The 24,148-nt window shown below is 42.6% G+C and overlaps 1 protein-coding gene across 1 annotated transcript; it reads right to left on the reverse strand.

Moving 5' to 3' along the window:
• Positions 1-22,475: 22,475 nt before the first annotated feature.
• On the reverse strand, positions 22,476-23,917 carry LOC109943766 (L10-interacting MYB domain-containing protein-like). The gene is made up of 3 exons (XM_020547263.1): positions 23,668-23,917; positions 23,268-23,577; positions 22,476-23,180 (listed from the first exon to the last, which is right to left on the reverse strand). Exons 1-3 carry the CDS (start codon positions 23,887-23,889, stop codon positions 22,573-22,575), a joined length of 1,140 nt encoding a protein of 379 aa, XP_020402852.1. The 5' UTR covers positions 23,890-23,917; the 3' UTR covers positions 22,476-22,572.
• Positions 23,918-24,148: the final 231 nt, after the last annotated feature.

Here is a 24,148-nt window from a genome sequence, read left to right on the forward strand (position 1 = left end):
GTTCATGTGCCTAGGAAAATGCATAATGAAAATGCTACTATTATACATGCTTGCAACATTGATTTTGTACTCACATGTAAAAATAAGAAAGTGGTTACTAGGAAATTAGGGGCAAAATGCAAGGGAGACAAAACTTGCATTTGGGTCCCTAAGGCTATTGTTACTAACCTTGTAGGACCCAACAAGAGTTGGGTACCTAAAACCCAAGCCTAATTTGCCTTGCAGGTTTATGCATCCGGGGACTCAAGCTGGATTATCGACAACGGATGCACAAACCACGTGACGGGGGAGAAGGAGATGTTCACCTCCTACGTCAAGAACAAAGATTCCCAAGATTCAATCATATTTGGTGACGGGAATCAAGGAAAGGTTAAAGGACTAGGAAAGATTGCTATTTCATCCGAGCATTCCATTTCTAATGTGTTCTTAGTTGAATCGCTCGGATATAACTTGTTGTCCGTTAGTCAATTATGTAATATGGGTTACAATTGCTTATTTACAAATGTAGATGTGTCTATCTTTAGAAGAAGTGATGGTTCATTAACTTTTAAGGGTGTACTAGACGACAAACTCTATTTAGTTGATTTCTCGAAGGAGGAGGCCGATCTAAATGCATGCTTAATCGCTAAGACTAGCATGGGCTGGCTGTGGCATCGTCGTCTAGCACATGTGGGGATGAAGAACCTTCACAAACTTCTAAAGGGAGAACATGTGTTAGGTCTAACAAATGTAACTTTCGAAAAAGATAGACCTTGTGCAGCTTGTCAAGCAGGTAAACAGGTGGGAAGTACTCATCATAGCAAAAATGTGATGACCACATCAAGACCTTTGGAGCTACTTCATATGGATCTCTTCGGACCCGTCGCCTACCTCAGCATCGGGGGAAGTAAGTATGGTCTTGTTATTGTTGATGATTTTTCCCGCTTCACTTGGGTATTCTTTTTGCAGGATAAGTCTGAAACCCAAGGGACCCTCAAGCGCTTCCTAAGGAGAGCTCAAAATGAATTTGAACTCAAGGTGAAGAAGATAAGGAGCGACAACGGGTCCGAGTTCAAGAACCTTCAAGTAGAAAAGTACCTTGAGGAGTAAGGAATCAAGCACGAGTTCTCCGCTCCCTACACACCACAGCAAAACAGTGTGGTAGAGAGGAAGAACATGACGCTTTTAGACATGGCAAGGACGATGCTTGGTGAATTCAAGACGCCCAAACGGTTTTGTACGGAAGCTGTGAACACGGCTTGCCACGCCATAAACCGGGTCTATCTTCATCGCCTCCTCAAGAAGACGTCATACGAACTCCTAACCGGTAACAAACCCAGCGTGTCATACTTTTGTGTATTTGGGAGTAAATGTTATATTCTAGTGAAGAAAGGTAGAAATTCTAAATTTACTCTCAAAGCTGTAGAAGGGTTTTGTTAGGTTATGACTCAAATACAAAGGCGTATAGAGTCTTCAACAAATCATCGGGTTTGGTTGAAGTCTCTAGCGATGTTGTATTTGATGAGACTAATGGCTCTCCAAGAGAGCAAGTTGATCTTGATGATGTAGATGAAGAAGATGTTCCAATGGCCGCAATACGCACCATGACGATTGGAGATGTGCGACCACAGGAACAAAAGGAGCAAGATCAACCTTCTTCCTCAACAATGGTGCATTCCCCAACTCAAACTGATGAATAGGTTCATCAAGAGGAGGCGTATGATCAAGGGGGAGCACAAGATGATCATGTTATGGAGGAAGAAGCACCACAGGCCCCTCCAACTCAAGTCCGAGCGATGATTCAAAGGAATCATCCCGTCGACCAGATATTGGGTGATATAAGCAAGGGAGTAACTACTCGCTCTAGACTAGTTAATTTTTGTGAGCATTACTCTTGTGTCTCTTCTATTGAGCCTTTCAGGGTAGAAAAGGCCTTGCTAGATCCGGACTGGGTGTTGGCCATGCAGGAAGAGCTTAATAACTTCAAGCGAAATGAAGTTTGGACCCTGGTGCCACGTCCAAAGCAAAACGTTGTGGGAACCAAGTGGGTGTTTCGCAACAAACAAGACGAGCACGGAGTGGTGACAAGGAACAAGGCTAGACTTGTGGCAAAAGGTTATGCCCAAGTCGCAGGTTTGGACTTTGAGGAGACTTTTGCTCCTGTGGCTAGGCTAGAGTCTATTCGCATTTTGTTAGCCTATGCCACTCACCATTCTTTCAGGTTGTTCCAAATGGATGTGAAGAGCGCTTTCCTCAACGGGCTAATAAAGGAGGAGGTGTACGTAGAGCAACCCCCTGGCTTTGAGGATGAACGGTACCCCGACCACGTGTGTAAGCTCTCTAAGGCGCTCTATGGAGTTAAGCAAGCCCCAAGAGCATGGTATGAATGCCTTAGAGACTTTCTAATTGCTAATGCTTTCAAGATTGGGAAAGCCGATCCAACTTTATTCACTAAGACTTGTGATGGTGACTTATTTGTGTGCCAAATTTATGTCGATGACATAATATTTGGTTCTACTAACCAAAAGTCTTGTGAAGAGTTTAGCAGGGTGATGACTCAAAAATTTGAGATGTCAATGATGGGCGAGTTGAACTACTTCCTTGGGTTCCAAGTGAAGCAACTCAAGGACGGCACTTTCATATCCCAAACGAAGTACACACAAGATTTGATCAAGCGGTTTGGGATGAAGGACGCCAAGCCCGCAAAGACTCCAATGGGAACCGACGGACATGTCGACCTCAACAAGGGAGGTAAGTCCATTGATCAAAAGGCATACCGGTCTATGATAGGTTCCTTGCTTTACTTATGTGCTAGTAGACCGGATATTATGCTAAGCGTATGCATGTGTGCTAGATTTCAATCCGACCCAAGGGAGTGTCACCTTGTGGCCGTTAAGCGAATACTTAGATATTTAGTTGCTACGCCTTGCTTCGGGATCTGGTATCCAAAGGGGTCAACCTTTGACTTGATTGGATACTCAGACTCCGATTATGCTGGATGCAAGGTCGATAGGAAGAGTACATCAGGGACGTGCCAATTCTTAGGAAGGTCCCTGGTGTCGTGGAGTTCTAAAAAACAAACTTCTGTTGCCCTATCCACTGCTGAGGCCGAGTACGTTGCCGCAGGACAGTGTTGCGCGCAACTACTTTGGATGAGGCAAACCCTCAGGGACTTTGGCTACAATCTGAGAAAAGTCCCACTCCTATGTGACAATGAGAGTGCAATCCGCATGGCGGATAATCCTGTTGAACACAGCCGCACTAAGCACATAGACATCCGGCATCACTTTTTGAGAGACCACCAGCAAAAGGGAGATATCGAAGTCTTTTATGTTAGCACCGAGAACCAGCTAGCCGATATCTATACCAAGCCTTTAGATGAGAAGACCTTTTCCAGACTGCGTAGTGAGCTAAATGTCTTAGATTCGCGTAACTTGGATTGATTCATAGCATACATGTGTTTTATGCCTTGATCATGTTCCTTATGCATTTTGTTGCCTATTTATGGTGCTCAAGTTGTACGCATGATCCCCGAACCTCACAAGTCCATTTGCAAGTGATGCACTTATTTAGGGGGAGGCATGTTACAACTTGACACTTCGAGACTAACCTTGTGTTTGGGTTTACTTGTTCTAGTCTCAAAAGTGGATTGAAAGGGAAAGGTGGACTTGGACCATGAAAGACTTCCACTGCACTCCGATGAGAGGGTAATTTACTCCAAGTTCATCTCTATGTTCTTATTGCCTTTTTGCTCTTAATTGAAGATTTTGGTGAGGCAATGAGGTTAAAGGGCCAAAAATGATCCCGTTTTGGTGCTTAATGCCAAAGGGGGAGAAATTAAGGTCAAAGCAAGAAATGGATCAGCTACCACTTGAGAATTTTGAAAATAGTAGAGTTAGAGCTTTTGTTTTGTCAAAATACTCTTATTGTCTCTTTTTGTCAAAAGTTGGTCTCGTGTGGGGAGAATGTTTGAGTACGAGAAAAGGGGGAGTTTTTGAATCCTTGATCAATCTCTCTTGGAATGCCTACCTTTATGCCTCAACAAGTGTGTTTGACTTAGAGATAGGAATTGAAGTTGATTTGCAAAAAAAAAACAAACCAAGTGGTGACAAAGGATGATCCAAATATGCCAAATTTGAATAAAAAACAATTCTTGTTCAATATTGCATTAAAGTTGCACTTCTTTTAGTTGCTTTTTGTTGTGTTGGCATAAATCACCAAAAAGGGGGAGATTGAAAGGGAAATATGCCCTTGGGCCATTTCTAAGTATTTTGGTGATTAAGTGTCCAACACAAATGGTTTAAGTGCAAAGTGTGCAAAATGATGGATGAAGTGCAAAACATCAAGAAGGTATGATTCTAGACTTAGTACATTGTTTTTGTGTACTAACATATGTGTCTAAGTGCTAGAAACAGGAGAAATCGATAAGGAAAAGAATTGGCTGTGTACAACCAAATACAGCTTCGGTCTGGGTGCACCGGACTGTCCGGTGTGCCAGGCCAGTCTCGGTGAACAGTCTGCTCTCGGGACTCGACGGTGGTGTACGGCTATAAATCACCGTACTGTCCAGTGGTGCACCGGACTGTCCAGTGAGCCATCCACGACGAAGTCGTCGCTCTCGGGAAGCGATCAACGGCGTACGGCTATAATTCACCAGACTGTCCGGTGGTGCACCGGACTGTCCGGTGAGCCAACGGTCGACTGCGCCAACGGTCGGCCGCGCAATCCGCGCGTGACGCGTGGCCAAGTCAATGGTCTGAATGGGGCACCGGACTATCCGGTGTGCACCGGATAGTGTCCGGTGCGCCAACGGCTCCAAATCTTCAACGGTCGGCTGCGCCAAATTAGGAAGGCGATCTGCACCGAACAGTGAACAGGGGATGTCCGTTGGTGCACCGGACTGTCCGGTGCACCACCCGACAGAAGGCAAGTATTGCCTACCAAGAATGCCTCCAACGGCTCCTAGCTACCTTAGGGCTATAAAAGGGACCCCTAGGCGCATGGAAGAGTCATCCGAGCATACTTTGAGCATTCTTAATCATTCACACTCCGTCTTTGCGCACTCGATTGACTTTCTTAGTGATTTGAGCTCCGTTTTAGTGGTGAACTTTGTGCTACTCATTTGAGCTCAAGTCTTGGCTGTGTGTGTGTGTATTGCTGCGGATTTGTGTGTGTTGCTTCCCTCCCTTACTCTAGTACTTTCACTTTGATCCTTATTGTAAGGGCGAGAGACTCCAAGTTGTGGAGATTCCTCGCAAACGGGAAACAGTAAAGAAAGAAGAATACCGTGGTATTCAAGTTGGTCATTGGATCACTTGAGAGGAGTTGAGTGCAACTCTCGTCCATTGGGACGCCACAACGTGGAGTAGGCAAGTATTATACTTGGCCGAACCACGGGATAAATCATCGTGTCTCTTGTGCTTGTTCTCACTGTGTCTATTGTGTTTCACAAGAGCTTGGTCCTTAGCCACTTGATTTAATTGTGCTAACACTTAATCAAGTTTTGTGGCTTTAAGTTTTAAGTTTTTACAGGATCACCTATTCACCCCCCTCTAGGTGCTCTCAAAACCTAATAATGTTCGACGGCCTATATGTGGTCGTCAGATATAACTAATTTATGTTTGATGGCTGATGGCTGTCATACAGACTGTCAGACATAAGAGTGTGGAGCCCAACGATGCTATCACGATCGTTACGAAGTTTAAATGTGAAAGGGAATTAGGCTTACACCTATTTTCCTTATTGATTTTGGTGGTTGAATTGCCCAACACAAATAATTAGACTAACTAGTTTGCTCTAGTCTATAAGTTATACAGGTGCCAAAGGTTCACACTAAGCCAATAAAAAGACCAAGAAAAGGGTTCAACAAAGAGAGCAAGGGACAACCGAAGGCTGCCCTGGTCTGGCGCACCGGACAGTGTCCGGTGCACCACCGGACAGTGTCCGGTGGACCAGGGTACTCCAAGCCAAACTTCGCACCTTCGGGAATTTTCAGAGGCGCTTCGCTATAATTCACCGGACATGTCCGATGCACACCGGACAGTGTCCGGTGCTCCAGAGGAGAGCGACTCTGAACTCGCCAGCTTCGGATTTCCGCTCCGCTATAATTCACCGGACATGTCCGGTGCACACCGGACTGTCCGGTGAGCCAGCGGAGCAACGACTACTTCGCGCCAATGGTCGACTGCAACGCATTAAATGCGCGCCAGCGCGCGCAGAGGAGCAGAGCACGCGCGGGTGGCACACCGGACAGTCTACCGGACTTGTCCGGTGCGCCACTGGACAGCCAGGCAGGCCCACACGTCAGAGCTCCAATGGTCGGAACCCAACGGCCAGGTGACGTGGCTGGCGCACCGGACTGTCCGGTGCGCCATGCGACAGCAGCCTCCACCAAACGGCTAGTTTGGTGGTTGGGGTTATAAATACCCCCAACCACCACACATTCAAGTCATCCAAGTTTTCACACTTCCAACCACTTACAAGAGCTAGGCATTCAATACAAGACACACCCAAGTGATCAAATCCTCTCCCAATTCCACAAAAGCATTAGTGTTAAGTGAGAGTGATTTGTTGTGTTCTTTTGAGCTCTTGCGCTTGGATTGCTTTCTTTCTCATTCTTCCTTGAGATCAAACTCACTTGTAATTGAGGCAAGAGACACCAATCGTGTGGTGATCCTTGTAGGAACTTTGTGTTCCAAGTGATTGAGAAGAAAAGCTCACTCGGTCCGAGGGACCGTTTGAGAGAGGGAAAGGGTTGAAAGAGACCCAGTCTTTGTGACCACCTCAATGGGGAGTAGGTTTGCAAGAACCGAACCTCGGTAAAACAAATCCGCGTGTCACACTTTTCATTTGCTTGTGATTTGTTTTGCGCCCCCTCTCTCAGACTTGTTTCTATTTCTAACGCTAACCCGGCTTGTAGTTGTGATTAATTTTGTAAATTTTAGTTTCGCCCTATTCACCCCCCTCTAGGCGACTTTCAATTGGTATCAGAGCCCGGTGCTTCATTAGAGCCTAACCGCTCGAAGTGATGTCCGGAGATCACGCCAAGAAGGAGATGGATACCGGTGAAAAGCCCACTACAAGCCACGAGAAGGCTACATCGGAAGAGTCCCACAACAAGGGGAAGGGGAAGGAGAAGAAAGCCTCTTCCCACAAGTCATATCGGAGTGGGGACAAGAAAAAGAAGATGAGGAAGGTGGTCTACTACGAGACCGACACCTCATCGCCACCTACCTCCGGCTCCGACGCGCCGTTCGTGACTTATAAGCGCCACGAGCGCAAGAAGTTTAGTAAGATCCCCTTACACTATCCTCGCACTTCTAGACATACTCCATTACTTTCCGTTCCATTAGGCAAACCGCCAACCTTTGACGGTGAAGATTATGCTAGGTGGAGTGATTTAATGAAATTTCATCTAACCTCACTCCACAAAAGTATATGGAATGTTGTTGAGTTTGGAGCACAGGTACCATCCGTAGGGGATGAGGATTATGATGAGGACGAGGTGGCCCAAATCGAGCACTTCAACTCCCAAGCCACAACCATACTCCTCGCCTCTCTAAGTAGGGAGGAGTACAACAAGGTGCAAGGATTAAAGAGCGCCAAGGAAGTTTGGGACGTGCTCAAGACCGCGCACGAGGGAGATGAGCTAACCAAGATCACCAAGCGGGAGACGATCAAGGGGGAGCTCGGTTGCTTCCGGCTTCGCAAAGGGGAAGAGCCACAAGACATGTACAACCGGCTCAAAACCTTGGTGAACCAAGTGCGCAACCTCGGGAGCAAAAAGTGGGATGACCACGAGATGGTTAAGGTTATTCTTAGATCACTCATTTTCCTTAACCCTACTCAAGTTCAATTAATTCGTGGTAATCCTAGATATACACTAATGACTCCCAAGGAAGTAATCGGGAATTTTGTGAGCTTTGAGTATATGATCAAGGGCTCAAAGAAAATCAATGAGCTAGATGATCCCTCCACGTCCGAAGCACAACCGGTGGCATTTAAGGCGACGGAGGAGAAGAAGGAGGAGTCTACACCAAGTAGACAACCAATCGACGCCTCAAAGCTCGACGACGAGGAAATGGCGCTCGTCATCAAGAGCTTCCGCCAAATTCTCAAGCAAAGGAGGGGGAAAGATTACAAGCCCCACTCCAAGAAGGTTTGCTACAAGTGTGGTAAGCCCCGTCACTTTATAGCAAAATGTCCTATTTCTAGTGACAGTGACAGGGGCGACGACAAGAAGGGGAGAAGAAAGGAGAAGAAGAAATACTACAAGAAGAAGGGTGGCGACGCCCATGTATGCCGCGAGTGGGACTCGGACGAGAGCTCATCCGACTCCTCCTCCGACGAGGACGCCGCCAACATCGCCATCAACAAAGGCCTTCTCTTCCCCAACGTCGGCCACAAGTGCCTCATGACAAAGGATGGCAAAAAGAAGGTTAAATCCAAATCCTCCACTAGATATGAGTCTTCTAGCGATGATAATGCTAGTGATGAGGAAGATAATTTGCGTACTCTTTTTGCCAACCTAAACATGCAACAAAAGGAAAAATTAAATGAATTGATTAGTGCTATCCATGAAAAGGATGATCTCTTGGACTCCCAAGAGGACTTCCTTATTAAAGAAAACAAGAAGCATGTTAATGTTAAAAATGCTTATGCTCTAGAAGTAGAAAAATGCGAAAAATTATCTAGTGAGCTAAGCACTTGCCATGAGACTATTGACAACCTTAGAAATGAAAATGCTAATTTGTTAGCTAAGGTTGATTCAAATGTTTGTAATGTTTCAATTCCCAATTCTAGAGATGATAATGATGATTTGCTTGCTAAGATTGAAGAATTGAACATTTCTCTTGCTAGCCTTAGAGATAAAAATAAAAAATTGCTTGCTAAGGCTAAAGATTTTGATGTTTGCAATACTACCATTTCCGACCTTAGAAGTAAAAATGATATATTGCATGCTAAGGTTGTAGAATTAAAATCTTGCAAACCATCTACATCTACCGTTGAGCACACTTCTATTTGTACTAGATGTAGATATGCTGATATTAATGCTATTCATGATCACATGGCTTTAATTAAACAACAAAATGATCATATAGCAAAATTAGATGCTAAAATTGCCGAGCATGAACTTGAAAATGAAAAATTTAAATTTGCTCGTAGTATGCTTTATAGTGGGAGACGCCCTAGCATCAAGGATGGCATTGGCTTCCAAAAGGGGGACAATGTCAAACTTAATGCCCCTCCTAAGAAATTGTCTAATTTTGTTAAGGGCAAGGCTCCCATGCCTCAGGATAATGAGGGTTACATTTTGTACTCTGCCGGTTATCTTGAGAGCAAAATTAGGAGAACTCATTCTAGGAAGTCTCACTCTGGCCCTAACCATGCTTTTATGTATAAGGGTGAGACATCTAGTTCTAGGCAACCAACCCGTGCTAAGTTGCCTAAGAAGAAAACTCCTAGTGCATCAAATGATCATGACATTTCATTTAAAACTTTTGATGCATCATATGTGTTAACTAACAAATCCGGCAAGGTAGTTGCCAAGTATGTTGGGGGCAAGCACAAGGGGTCAAAGACTTGTGTTTGGGTACCCAAAGTTCTTGTGTCTAATGCCAAAGGACCCAAAACCATTTGGGTACCTAAAGTCAAGAACTAAAATTGTTTTGTAGGTTTATGCATCCGGGGGCTCAAGTTGGATAATTGACAGCGGGTGCACAAACCACATGACAGGGGAGAAGAAGATGTTCTCCTCCTACGAGAAAAACCAAGATCCCCAAAGAGCGATCACATTCGGGGATGGAAATCAAGGTTTGGTCAAAGGATTGGGTAAAATTGCTATATCTCCTGACAATTCTATTTCCAATGTTTTTCTTGTAGATTCATTAGATTACAATTTGCTTTCCGTTTCTCAATTATGCAAAATGGGCTACAACTGTCTTTTTACTGATGTAGGTGTCACTGTCTTTAGAAGAAGTGATGATTCAATAGCATTTAAGGGTGTGTTAGAGGGTCAGATATACTTGGTAGATTTTGATAGAGCTGAACTCGACACATGCTTAATTGCTAAGACTAACATGGGTTGGCTCTAGCACCGCCGACTAGCCCATGTTGGGATGAAGAATCTTCATAAGCTTTTAAAGGGAGAGCACATTTTAGGATTAACAAATGTTCATTTTGAGAAAGACAGGATTTGTAGCGCATGCCAAGCAGGGAAGCAAGTTGGTACCCATCATCCACACAAGAACATCATGACAACTGACAGGCCACTGGAGCTCCTACACATGGATCTATTCGGCCCGATAGCTTATATAAGCATCGGCGGGAGTAAGTACTGTCTAGTTATTGTGGATGATCATTCTCGCTTCACTTGGGTATTCTTTTTGCAGGAAAAATCTCAAACCCAAGAGACTTTAAAAGGATTCTTGAGACGAGCTCAAAACGAGTTCGACTTAAGGATCAAGAAAATTAGAAGCGACAACGGGACGGAGTTCAAGAACTCACAAATTGAAGGCTTTCTTGAGGAAGAGGGCATCAAACATGAGTTCTCGTCTCCCTACACGCCACAACAAAATGGTGTAGTGGAGAGGAAGAATAGAACTCTATTGGACATGGCAAGAACCATGCTTGATGAGTACAAGACTTCGGATCGGTTTTGGGCCGAGGCGGTTAACACCGCTTGCTACGCCATCAACCGGTTATATCTACACCGAATCCTCAAGAAGACATCATATGAACTCCTAACCGGTAAACGGCCCAATATTTCATATTTTAGAGTCTTTGGTAGCAAATGCTTTATACTTGTTAAAAGAGGTAGAAAATCTAAATTTGCACCTAAGATTGTAGAAGGCTTTTTACTAGGATATGATTCAAACACAAAGGCATATAGAGTCTTTAACAAGTCCTCTGGACAAGTTGAAGTTTCTTGTGACGTTGTGTTTGATGAGACTAATGGCTCTCAAGTAGAGCAAGTTGATCTTGATGAGATAGGTGATGAAGAGGCTCCGTGCATCGCGCTAAGGAACATGTCCGTTGGGGATGTGTGTCCTAAGGAATTCGAAGAGCCTCCAAATGCACAAGATCAACCATCCTCCTCCACGCAAGCATCTCCACCAACTCTAAATGAGGATGAGGCTCAAGTTGATGAAGGAGAAGATCAAGCAAATGAGCCACCTCAAGATGATGGCAATGATCAAGGGGGAGATGCAAATGATCAAGACAAGGAGGATGAAGAACCAAGGCCGCCACACCCAAGAGTCCACCAAGCAATCCAATGCGATCACCCCGTCGACACCATCCTCGGCGACATCCATAAGGGGGTAACCACGAGATCTCGTGTTGCACATTTTTGTGAGCATTACTCTTTTGTTTCCTATATTGAGCCACACAGGGTAGAGGAAGCACTCCAAGATTCGGATTGGGTGATGGCAATGCAAGAGGAGCTCAACAATTTCACAAGGAATGAGGTATGGCATTTAGTTCCACGTCCTAATCAAAATGTTGTAGGAACCAAATGGGTCTTCCGCAACAAGCAAGACGAGCATGGTGTGGTGACAAGGAACAAAGCTCGACTCGTGGCCAAGGGATACTCCCAAGTCGAAGGTTTGGATTTCGGTGAAACCTATGCACCCGTAGCTAGGCTTGAGTCAATTCGTATATTATTAGCCTATGCTACTTACCATGGCTTCAAGCTTTATCAAATGGACGTGAAGAGTGCCTTCCTCAATGGACCAATCAAAGAAGAGGTCTATGTTGAGCAACCTCCCGGCTTTGAAGATAGTGAGTACCCTAACCATGTTTATAAACTCTCTAAGGCGCTTTATGGGCTTAAGCAAGCCCCAAGAGCATGATATGAATGCCTTAGAGATTTCCTTATCACTAATGGATTCAAAGTCGGAAAGGCCGATCCTACTTTATTCACTAAAACTCTTAAAAATGACTTGTTTGTATGCCAAATTTATGTTGATGATATTATATTTGGGTCTACTAACGAGTCTACATGTGAAGAATTTAGTAGGATCATGACACAAAAATTCGAGATGTCAATGATGGGGGAGTTGAAGTTTTTCTTGGGATTTCAAGTAAAGCAACTCCAAGAGGGCACATTCCTTAGCCAAACAAAGTATACTCAAGATATTCTAAGCAAGTTTGGGATGAAGGATGCCAAACCCATCAAGACACCCATGGGAACCAATGGGCATCTCGACCTCGACACGGAAGGTAAGTCCGTGGATCAAAAGGTATACCGGTCGATGATAGGTTATTTACTCTATTTATGTGCATCTCGACCGGATATTATGCTTTCCGTATGCATGTGTGCAAGATTCCAAGCCGACCCTAAGGAATCTCACCTTACGGTCGTAAAACGAATCTTGAGATATTTAGTTTATACTCCTAAGTTTGGGCTTTGGTATCCTAGGGGATCCACATTTGATTTGATTGGTTATTTCGATGCCGATTGGGCGGGGTGTAAGATTAATAGAAAGAGCACATCGGGGACTTGCTAGTTCTTGGGAAGATCCTTGGTGTCTTGGGCTTCAATGAAGCAAAATTCCGTAGCTCTTTCTACCGCCGAAGCCGAGTATATTGCCGCAGGACATTGTTGCGCGCAACTACTTTGGATGAGGCAAACCCTTAGGGACTATGGTTACAAATTAACCAAAGTTCCTCTTCTATGTGCTAATGAGAGTGCAATACGCATGGCGGATAATCCCGTTGAGCATAGCCGCACTAAACACATAGCCATTCGGTATCATTTCTTAAGGGATCACCAACAAAAGGGAGATATCAAGATTGCATAAATTAACACTAAAGATCAATTAGCCGATATCTTTACCAAGCCACTTGATGAACAAACTTTTAACAAACTTAGGCATGAGCTAAATATTCTTGATTCTAGGAATTTCTTTTAATGTCTTGCATACATAGCTCATAAAATTACCTTTGATCATATCTCTTTCATATCCTATGACTAATGTGCGTTCAAGTGAATATTCAAACCAAGTCATAGGTATATTGAAAGGGAATTGGAGTATTCGGCGAAGACAAAGGCTTCCACTCCGCTCCATAACTCATCCTTTGCCGTCTCTCCAAGCCATTTCTCCAACATTGGTATAATCTTCACTCGTATTTTATTTGCCAAAGGGGAGAAAGTAGTAGCAAGGGCTCTAATGATTCCGTTTTTGGTGATTTATGCCAAAGGGGGAGAGAGCATGAGCCCCAAAGCAAAAGGACCGCACCACCCACCTAATTTTAAAACTAATGATTTTCAATTGATAAGTTTCAAATTGGTATCTTATTATGTTCAAAAGGAGGAGAAAGTAGTATTTTCAAAATTGATATCTCAAAAACCTCTTGAACACTAAGAGGAGGAATTTATCAAGGGGGAGTTTTGTTTAGTCAAGGGAAAAGCATTTGAATCAAGGGGAGAAAATTTCAAATCTTGAAAATGCTTCGCAAAATCTTATTCATTTACCTTTGGCTATTTGCAAAGAGACTTTGAAAAGGATTTACAAAAGAATTTTCAAAAACAAAGCAAGTGGTGCAAACGTGGTCCAAAATGTCAAAAATTAAAGAAACAATCCATGCATATCTTATAAGTATTTATATTGGCTCAATTCTAAGTAAACTTTGCACTTACATTATGCAAACTAGTTCAATTGTGCACTTCTATACTTGCTTTGGTTTGTGTTGGCATCAATCACCAAAAAGGGGGAGATTGAAAGGGAATTAGGCTTACACCTATTTTCCTTATTGATTTTGGTGGTTGAATTGCCCAACACAAATAATTGGCCTAACTAGTTTGCTCTAGTCTATAAGTTATACAGGTGCCAAATGTTCGCACTAAGCCAATAAAAAGACCAAGAAAAGGGTTCAACAAAGAGAGCAAGGGACAACCGAAGGCTGCCCTGGTCTGGCGCACCGGACTGTCCAGTGCACCACCGGACAGTGTCCGGTAGACCAGGGTACTCCAAGCCAAACTTCGCACCTTCGGGAATTTTCAGAGGCGCTTCGCTATAATTCACCGGACATGTCTGATGCACACCGGACAGTGTCCGGTGCTCCAGAGGAGAGCGACTCTGAACTCGCCAGCTTCGGATTTCCGCTCCGCTATAATTCACCGGACATGTCCGGTGCACACCGGACTGTCCGGTGAGCCAGCGGAGCAACGACTACTTCGCGCCAACGGTCGACTGCAACACATTAAATGTGCGCCAGCGCGCGCAGAGGAGCAGAGCACGCGCGGGTGGCACACCGGACAGTCTACAGGACTTGTCCGGTGCGCCACCGGACAGCCAGGCGGGCCCACACGTCAGAGCTCCAACGGTCGGAACCCAACGGCCTGGTGACGTGGCTGGCGCACCGGACTGTCCGGTACGCCATGCGACAGCAGCCTCCACCAAACGGCTAGTTTGGTGGTTGGGGTTATAAATACCCCCAACCACCCCACATTCAAGTCATCCAAGTTTTCACACTTCCAACCACTTACAAGAGCTAGGCATTCAATACAAGACACACCCAAGTGATCAAATCCTCTCCCAATTCCACAAAAGCATTAGTGTTAAGTGAGAGTGATTTGTTGTGTTCTTTTGAGCTCTTGCGCTTGGATTGCTTTCTTTCTCATTCTTCCTTGAGATCAAACTCACTTGTAATTGAGGCAAGAGACACCAATCGTGTGGTGATCCTTGTAGGAACTTTGTGTTCTAAGTGATTGAGAAGAAAAACTCACTCGGTCCGAGGGGCCATTTGAGAGAGGGAAAGAGTTGAAAGAGACCCGGTCTTTGTGACCACCTCAACGGGGAGTAGGTTTGCAAGAACCGAACCTCGGTAAAACAAATCCGTGTGTCACACTTTTCATTTGCTTGCGATTTGTTTTGCGCCCCCTCTCTCGGACTTGTTTCTATTTCTAACGCTAACCCGGCTTGTAGTTGTGATTAATTTTGTAAATTTCAGTTTCGCCCTATTCACCCTCTCTAGGCGACTTTCAAAATGCCAACACCCGCTAGTGACCGTCGGAAATAGGCTATGTACGACAACTATCGTCAGACATAAACTTATTTCCAATATTTCAAAACCAACAGACCTAATGCTGCTGGAAATAAATAATATCTGACAATATAGGTTCATGGTAATGAACTTTAGTTCACCTGATTGATCGAGCGTTAGTGGCGGGTGGAAAAACAACGAACAAATATAATAATATTATTAATCAAATGTTCATACATTGTTATGGTTTATATATATATTATATGTATATATTTTGTTTTAATAAAATACAATATATATATATTGATTATATTCTATAGGTTAGGTGTTGTGAATGTAGAGTAAAAAACCATGGTTCAAACTCAGCTCTCACTTAAAAACTAATGCTCCAATATTTATCATTTACTTTATTTTAAATTATAAAATATTTTGAATTTTCGAAATTTATTATTTTATTATATATCTAGGCGTGATAAATAAATAAATATATAAAATAATTTTCTATTTAAAAATTAAATATCTTATAATTTAAAAGGTGGACAGTAGAAGTAAGTATGTATCCTAACTCCTTTTTTTTGACGAAAATGCAGAAAAACATGTGGCGAAATGTATTTTTCACCAGAAACAGGGTTGATGATGAGCTTCAGTCTGATCGATTGAGGCATCGAGCGTTAGTGGCAGGTGGAAAAACAACAAACAAATATGATAATAAGGGCCTGTTTGGCATGGCTCCAGAGCAAAACTCCAAGGAGGAGCTGGCCAGAGCATGCCAAACACCCTAACTCCAGAGTTGTAAACTCTATGGAGTTTTTGGAGCTGCAGTACAATTTTTTGGAGTACCTCTTTTGCTGCTTTGAAAACTCCAAAAAAGCAACCTAGTCATGGAGTTTTGAGTTATTTACCCGCCATTGCCACTGGTTATGAGAAACAATCTAAACTCTGGAGCAGAGCTGCTCCACCCAGAGTTTTAGAGTAGAGCTGCTCTGTGGTGGAGCAGAGCCATGCCAAACACACCCTAAATAGGCCAGAGCACATGATGAAGTTATTGAAGTACAGAAGCACGCATGCTTGCATGATCGATCGTGCATGCACATCATGCTTTGAAATACTACATTTTTTTCGAACTGAGATCAATTCATTTCTATTACTTGCATAACAGAAATACAAACATGTTATTCACATCTAGATAAGCATCAGGGCTTAGACTAGGAGCGATACATCACAGAAAACGACCTGATCCAGGCCACAACACAACTATAAACTGTTTGAGAAACGAAAAGAATTGACGACAAAGTTCACAAAAGCAGTTCAAACATAGCCAGGTACAAAAGACACCGAGAATCACCAGCCCAACAAGGAATCAAAGACCATCCATCTCGTTTGCTTCCCTGTTTCCACCATCCTCTTGTGGCGTCTGAGGAGTGATCCTAGCATTAGCCGCCTTCAATAGCACCTTTGCGCCATCATGAAGCAAGTCCTGAAGCTTCTTCTTGCTTAAACCTATCCATTTCATCATCAATGTACACGCATGACACACAATTTCCACATGGGATTTAATCACTATGTTTTCAAAGCACACTTTGTTCCCGACTTTCCATAAAGCCCAACAAATGGAGGAGACTCCAATAATTCCAATTTCTTTACCATCATAGAGATTACAGTTAAGCTATGTCCAGCACTGCTCCAGATTTTTTGGGACATTATCAGAGTTAATGCATTTAGCCACACACACACACCCAACACTGATCTAGCAGTGTGACAAGTAAAAAGAGATGATTAGTCGACTCGAATTTTGAACAAAAGCTACAAGAAGTATCTCCTATCCGATTTCTGCTAACCAAATTCTCCTTAGTTAACAACACATTGTTCTCAAGAAACCACATGAAAATTTTAATTTTTGGAGGAATTTTCTCTTACCAAATATGATTCAAACATAGGCCATAATTGTTACCGGCAATGTTATCATAAAGAATTTTCACAGTAAACTCTTTCTTCTTACCCCATTTTCATTTAATATCATCACTTAACTCCTGAAACTCAAAATTCTGATGTTTTTCAAGAACTTTGTCCCAGTTTTTATTATCATCATCTCTTAACCATCTTTTGAAATCAAGCTGGGCATTTTTCTCAATGACATCACTCACAAAATTATTTTTACAAGTTTGGTTCAGATATACCAAGAGGAATTTCAAGGAGCCAAGAATCTTCCCAGAATCTAATTTTATCACCAGACCGAGTAATAATTTGTCTCCCTTGAATATAATAATCTCTGACTTTAAGCATATCACTCCAAACATGAGAATCACCCACCCTGGACCCAATATTAAGGATATTGTTTCCATCAATATATTTATTATTCACAATTTCTTGCCAAATCCCCTTTTCACTTTTAAGTTTCCACCAGCATTTGCACATTAAACGGATATTTATCACTCTTAAGTTATTAATTCCAAGCCCACCTTTTTTGTTGCTAGTACAAACTTTATCCCATCTAACAAGATGATATTTTTTTGTCTCCACCACCTTGCCTAAGAAACTTCTTCCTTTTTTATCCAGATTACCAATAGTTGTCTTGGGGAGCAAATACATTGACATATGGTATATTGGAGAATTGCGTAAACAAGCATTGATCAAAGTAATCCTCCCAACAACAGATAATGAGCTACCCTTCCAGCAATCAATTCTTTTATCCAACTTATCCTCAAGTGTTCTCCAATCAGCAATGTGCAAACGATATGGACTCACAGGAACACCAAGGTACAACACTGGGGAGGTACCAATTTGACAGTCAAAGAGATTAGCATACTGCATAGTAATATCCTCATCTCCATTAATCACAAAAATTTCAGTCTTCATAAAATTAATTTTTAGGCCTACCATCATTTCATAGATATACAACAACATTTTCAGGTTTCTGGCTTTAGTGAGGTCATTTCCCAAACAGATGATAGTGTCATCAGCATACTGCAACAATGATACCCCATTGGGGATCAAGTGATTGCCCAAACCTTTTAAGACATTATTTTCAATGGCTTTATTCATCATTCTAGCAAGACTATCAGCACGAAAATTGAAAAGAATGGGAGAGATCTCCGATCTCCCTGTCTCACACCTTTGGCACTTCTAATATATTTACCAGTTTGATTATTGATTCTAAAAATGACAGTGTCACCTTCTACCACCATGTGCATCCACCTCAACCATTTCTTACAAAAGCCTTTATTTTGGAGGTAAAGAAACATAAATTCCCAATTGACTTTATCAAAGGCTTTCTCAAAATCCAGTTTTAGAATAACCCCAATTTCTTTTCTATTTTTAGTCTCACGAAGGATTTCATGAAGAATAATCACTCCAGTCATAATGTTTCTGCCTTTAATAAATGCAGTTTGATGCTCACTAATCAACTTCTAAGCATAAGGTGCAATTCTTGAGGTTAAAACCTTAGTAATAAGTTTGTACAAGCCATTCAACAGACAGATGAGTCTATATTGCTGAATTTTGGTAGTCTTTTTAATTTTTGGAAGTAGAGTAATAATACCATAATTGATTCTGCCAATATCCAAGTTCCCCCATGGAAATACTACATATATATTTATCCGCTATATACTATAGTAGATCCAAATAATTTACCGATCAAACAGCCATCATCTTGCGGTTAGGGTTCCTGGCCACCGGCTCCACCGCTTGGTTCCGCGACGGCGCGCAGGTCGACCCCATGCACCCGAGCAGGCCACCGCTCTTCTTCCCCTGCCTGCCGCCGGCGGCCTGGACCGCTGCCGCCGCCTTGTCCTCGCCGTCCATCGCGAAGCTGACGCGCTTCATGCTCCCGGTCACGCCTGCCTGCTGCCGCTTGGTGCTACAGCTTCCAGCGGACGGGCTCCGCGCCTGCGACGTCGCCTGGCTCTGGCTGCTGCCCGTCGAGGCGGAGGACCGCACGGCGGGGAACTGGTGAGCGCACAGCTGGCCGTCGGAGAACACCATGCTGGCTGGCGAGGCCGAGCTGTAGCTGGCGGCGGCGCTGAACTCGAAGCTGGCGTCCGATGACGCCTCCACCATCGCCACCGCTACCGGCGGCGCGCTCTTCCGGGCGCCGCGGCCGTAGTAGCGGGTAGAGCGCCGGCGGGGCCCCAGGAGCTTACTACTGTCCGACGACGCGCTGTCCGTCCTGCCGTCCACTGCATGGCGGGCGTCCACGGCGGCCATCACCTCCTGCAGTGTCCGTGGCGACTTGCTCATGGTCGCACGCGCGCAGCCCCGATGACACGTACGTACCTCTTCAGTACCGTTGCTGGCGCTGGCGCAACTGGTAGCTTGTGCGGTGCCGATATCGAGCTGTGCGAGTGATTATAAATACGTCCTGGCGGGCGCCCATGTAGATCCAGAGATGCGCTAGGTACAGTACAAGCGGCAAGCGTGGTGATAACATCAAAGTAGACCTTTGCCGGGTGCCGAAGGGCTCCACTACTCGGAAACAAAAAAAATCACTACCGGTCGAGAACATAATACCATTGGGCAACTAAGATTAGACATCAATCCTTAGTCTCGGTGGTATGGACCCGTACTATGATGAATTTTTAATTTCCAAAGATAGAAATATTAATCAATATACACATATACAAGAAATTCTTTCCAATGACTAAACTTATCGATCGTTTAGGACTAAATTAAAGAAATTTAGTCGCCTTTTTGCGTGCACATACGAATATACAAATAGTTTCTTTTTTTTCTTCTAAAGTCAAGAAATTTTATTAAATCCGAAAATAGTATTACATTTTTTAGTATAAATAGTTAAGAAAGTCTTTTTCGTCTATGTTTCTTCCCTAGACCTTTTTTTTTGTTTCAGTTTCTTCTTCTTTCGACCCTACTTTCTGTTTTGGTGCATTTCCTTCTTCGTCTCGCCAGAGACCTCTGACGATGGATGAAGTTGCGCTAGCTGTCAACTAGTACTTAGCGCAGAAAATAAAAACTGTATTCAAATAAGAGCTAGTTTAGTAGTTCGAAGTATTTTCTTACTTCTTGTCTAAGTGCTAGTCCATCATTCAAGTTCTTCTTCATTTCAAAGAGATCAATATTAGCATGATCCCAATAAAAACACATGAAACAAAAAATAGAGATTAAAATGGTGTAAGTATTATGGACAAAAAAGAAGAAGAAAAACATGGACAAACATATGAAACATGTAAGCTCTATATATCGAAGTTACATAAGAATAATGCATAAGTGTTTCAGATGTGCTCATCCGGAGGGATGGGCATCACTACTGATGCAATGTCCTTAAATTTAGACTCTCAAACTCGCGAATGAGAGGCTTGAGAATGCTGAACTTATTGTGAGAAACTAACTTTATTACTGTTTCTAACTAATAACTGGTACTAAAGGCGTTCTGGCAGATCTAGCAAGAGAGTAAATTTTTTGGACGAGAACTAGAATATCTTCAGTACCAATTCTATACTAAACCCTTGACTCTTAATATTGTTTTTTATTTTTTGCGTGACCCAAAACTTCTAGTGGGAATAAAAAATAGCCTTTTAATACTAAAGGCTCTCTAATTTTTGCGCCAACTTGAAAATCTTTAGTATCGATTTGTATTTTCAACCAACACTAAAGAGTTAAACTTTAGTAGCAGTTCGTTTTTTAAACTGGCACTAAAGATATCTTTACATTTTTTTAGTACTGACTGGTGTATTTAATCGATATTAAAGACTTAATATTAGGTCATGTACAGCCTAGAGCTCTTGGATCGGTTTTCTAGGTACAAGAGATTGTATGATATAATTCTGAGCCTCTAGATCACTAATGCAGTTAAGAGACAATACGTATAGAAAGTCATAAAGAGACGGTCTATTCGCGAATAACTCATCTATCCAAGAGCCTCCTCAATTGATAGAGTGTACATGTTCTTAGGGCCTGTTTGTTTACCCCTATGGATTATATAATCTGGATTATTTTTGGAGGATTATATAATCTAGATTATATAATCTGGATTATATAATCTGAGTAGTCCTGTTTGTTTACCCAGATTATTTGAGTTGTTAATAGGATTCTTTTGTATGAGGAAGACAAGAATGCCCTCTATATTTGTACTAAGTTGAAACTCATATATGAGATGAACAATGTAACAAACGTTTCTGAGTATTCATAATTTATTACATAAATAATTTGAAAATAAATAATTCAATTGACATTGGCAAATATTGCATTAGCAATATTATCACGGAAGGCATTCATGTCACCTTCTTCATCCCCAAATTGACTAGTACTAGGCTGAGATGATGCCATTGGCATATAATCTTCATCTTCATCACAACGGTCAAATTCTTTATCTGCCAAAGAACTGTCACGAATAAAATTATGAAGAGCCATACATGCATGTATTATTTTGGATTGTTTGGCCATAGGATAACTGGGTAGGTGTAACAGAATTCTCCACTTCATCTTCAAAACACCAAATGAGCGTTCAATCACATTACGCAGAGATGAATGCAAATAGTTAAATGTCTCCTTTTTTCCGCTAGGTCGGGGACCCGCTCGATACTCAGGTAAATGATATTTTGTTCCTTTGTATGGTGCTAGATATCCAGATCGATTAGGGTATCCTGAGTCAACAAGATAATATTTACCTACAAATACACCGACATATGAGAGTAGACCATAATAATTTATAAATTGAAATTATATGATAAACAATATGATACCTGGTGGAGGATGTGGAAAAAGAGTGGCATATTTTGTTAGAGCATTATTGAACACCCTCATATCATGTGCAGAACCCGGCCATCCCGCAACAATAAAAGTGAACCTCATGTCGAAATCACATATGGCCAGTACATTTTGGGTGGGATATCCATGTCGACCAACATGTTGAACCAATTTAGAGGATGGCACAACTACCCTTATATGAGTTCCATCAATTGCACCAATACAATCATTGAAATGAGGGTGAAATCGGTCGCCTAGTAATCTTTCATGGACAGCAGTAAATTGAGGATCTCTTGGCTTCACAATATCTTTTGATAGGAGAAATATGCAATTCAACACTTGTGAGAACTTTCTACTGATAGTTTCTTTTGACCTCTGAAATCTATTTTTTACTTGAACGACAGATTGAGGGGCACCAATAGTCCATAAAAACATACAAAGTGCTTCCAAAGAACACATATTTTCAGTTGTCTTCAGTCCATATGATGAAATCAACAAGTCATGCAACTTTTCAATAAGAGGTCTACTCATCCGAAACATATCATAGCAATCGTTTGGATTACTAATTGTTGTCATCACCCAATCATAGCCAGTTGAACTAGGTTTTCTTCTCACTGACTTGTTAAGAAAAGTTTCACCATAATACGTACCAAATGCATTGAGCATAGATCCAACTCTTTTCAACATTTGGCCTCGATCTCGCGCAGCTACAAAAGCCTCGTCCTCCTCCTCATCCTCATTCACATCTACATCAAGCTACAAATAATATTCATGCAAATTAAGTAATAGAAAGTACCAGAAGCCACACATAAAAATAAATAGATGTTCCACACATAAACAATAAATAGATGTTCCACACATGAAAGTAAATAGATGGTCCTAACACACGAAAATAAATAGATGTTCCTAACATAAGCCATCCTTAGCGCAGTGCCTCTTCAACCATAGAAGTCTTCCTTCATTTGTTTTGAATGACTTAAATACATCCCTGTGCTCCGCCTTAACAAAAAGCTGAGTAGCCATGAAATGCTCAAGTGATCCTTCAGTTGCTCCACACTCAACAGCCCATTCCATGCATTGCTTGATTGATTCATACCTATACTCACCAAGCATTACTTTGTTTGAAATATTGCAATTGATCTCCAAAGTATTATGAATCTTATTCATGATCTTAACCATGGGATTCTTTGAGCGCTTCAGTGGGCTATTAACAACAGTAGGACTAGCTCTTTTCTTTGAATGAGTTGAGTCACCTCTCTTCGACTGAGTTGACTTGCTGCCACTAGCAAAAGGAGACGCAAATTCATCATATTGAGCATCACAGTCTGCCCCAAATGTGCCAAAATCAACTCCATCAATACCATCAACCTCAGTCTCATGATTTTCCACATCATAAAATTCACCTGGAGCGCATGATGTAGATCCATCCACTGCAATATGTTCAAACATTTGTGTCATGAAATCTTCATTTTCTGGAGGGTCATATTTCAGCTTCTTCCAATCAGGATGCCCCTGCATAACAATTACAATATTTAGTACGACATCATAGATGAAAGAAATTAAAACAAGTACAATATAACTTTAACTAATATGTTATTACCTTTGTATTTTCTTCCAGTATTCATCACTTGCAATCACAGTCCCTAGTTTAGAATCCCATCCAAGTCCTGTATCTTTGTTTAGACCAAACCAAAAACTGTAAAGCCCTTTCAGTAAATCCCACTTATTCTTCAATTGAGTTTTGCTGTGAAGCAAACCAGTTCTTTGTCGATACTTAACACAAATATTTTTATACGCTGCAGTAGTTAGTGTTCCATTTGGTCTGTTACCAGCTTCAACCTCTTCAACACATATTTCACAAAAAGTTGTAGTATTCATGGATGACCAATCTGCCTTGTCATATTTCTCCTTCTATACGAAAATATATGTACAAGCATATCACATGTGAACATTACAAATGTCTACAAATTAGCAATGGCCATGTGTTAGAAAATTACTCACCGAATTATTTGCAGTAATTTCAGCTTCAACTTCAATTGGTTCATCATCTTCCCGACCTTGAGCATTTAAATCGATGTCAATACCAACACTTCGGCCACCACGAATGCTCCTTCCGGCACTCCTACTACCGCGTATCACGCCACTAGTGCCACGACCGGCACTACGCCCTGCCAGTGTAAATCCTGCGCCACGACGACCTGCCGTCATGGAACCACGTACCATGGTTGGTCTGCCTCGTTCAGGTGCCGTAACATCACCAACTGCTGAGTCAATGTCTGCGGGTTCCGACGGAGGATCCATCACCACGACGACGGCGCGAAGGCTTCTGGCGGCGGAATGCTGTGCCGTGCGACGACGGCGCGGCGGGATCCTGTGCCGGTCGCAGGACGTGTGTTCGTCGAAGTTGCAGGCGGAGTTGCAGGCGGACGGGGATTTGCAGAAGCCGCCCGCGCGTCGGACGGGGATTTGCAGAAGCCGCCCG

Source organism: Zea mays, chromosome 1 (assembly GCF_902167145.1).
Source record: "Zea mays cultivar B73 chromosome 1, Zm-B73-REFERENCE-NAM-5.0, whole genome shotgun sequence".
Lineage (NCBI taxonomy): Eukaryota > Viridiplantae > Streptophyta > Magnoliopsida > Poales > Poaceae > Zea > Zea mays.

Coding starts and splice junctions, on each gene's coding strand:
- LOC109943766 (XM_020547263.1), bottom strand. CDS start 23,889: ATGGTACGTGGTTCCATGACGGCAGGTCGTCGTGGCGCAGGATTTACA. Junction 23,578..23,667: donor AAATTACTGCAAATAATTCG/GTGAGTAATTTT, acceptor ATTTTCGTATAG/AAGGAGAAATATGACAAGGC. Junction 23,181..23,267: donor ATACTGGAAGAAAATACAAA/GGTAATAACATA, acceptor TAATTGTTATGC/AGGGGCATCCTGATTGGAAG.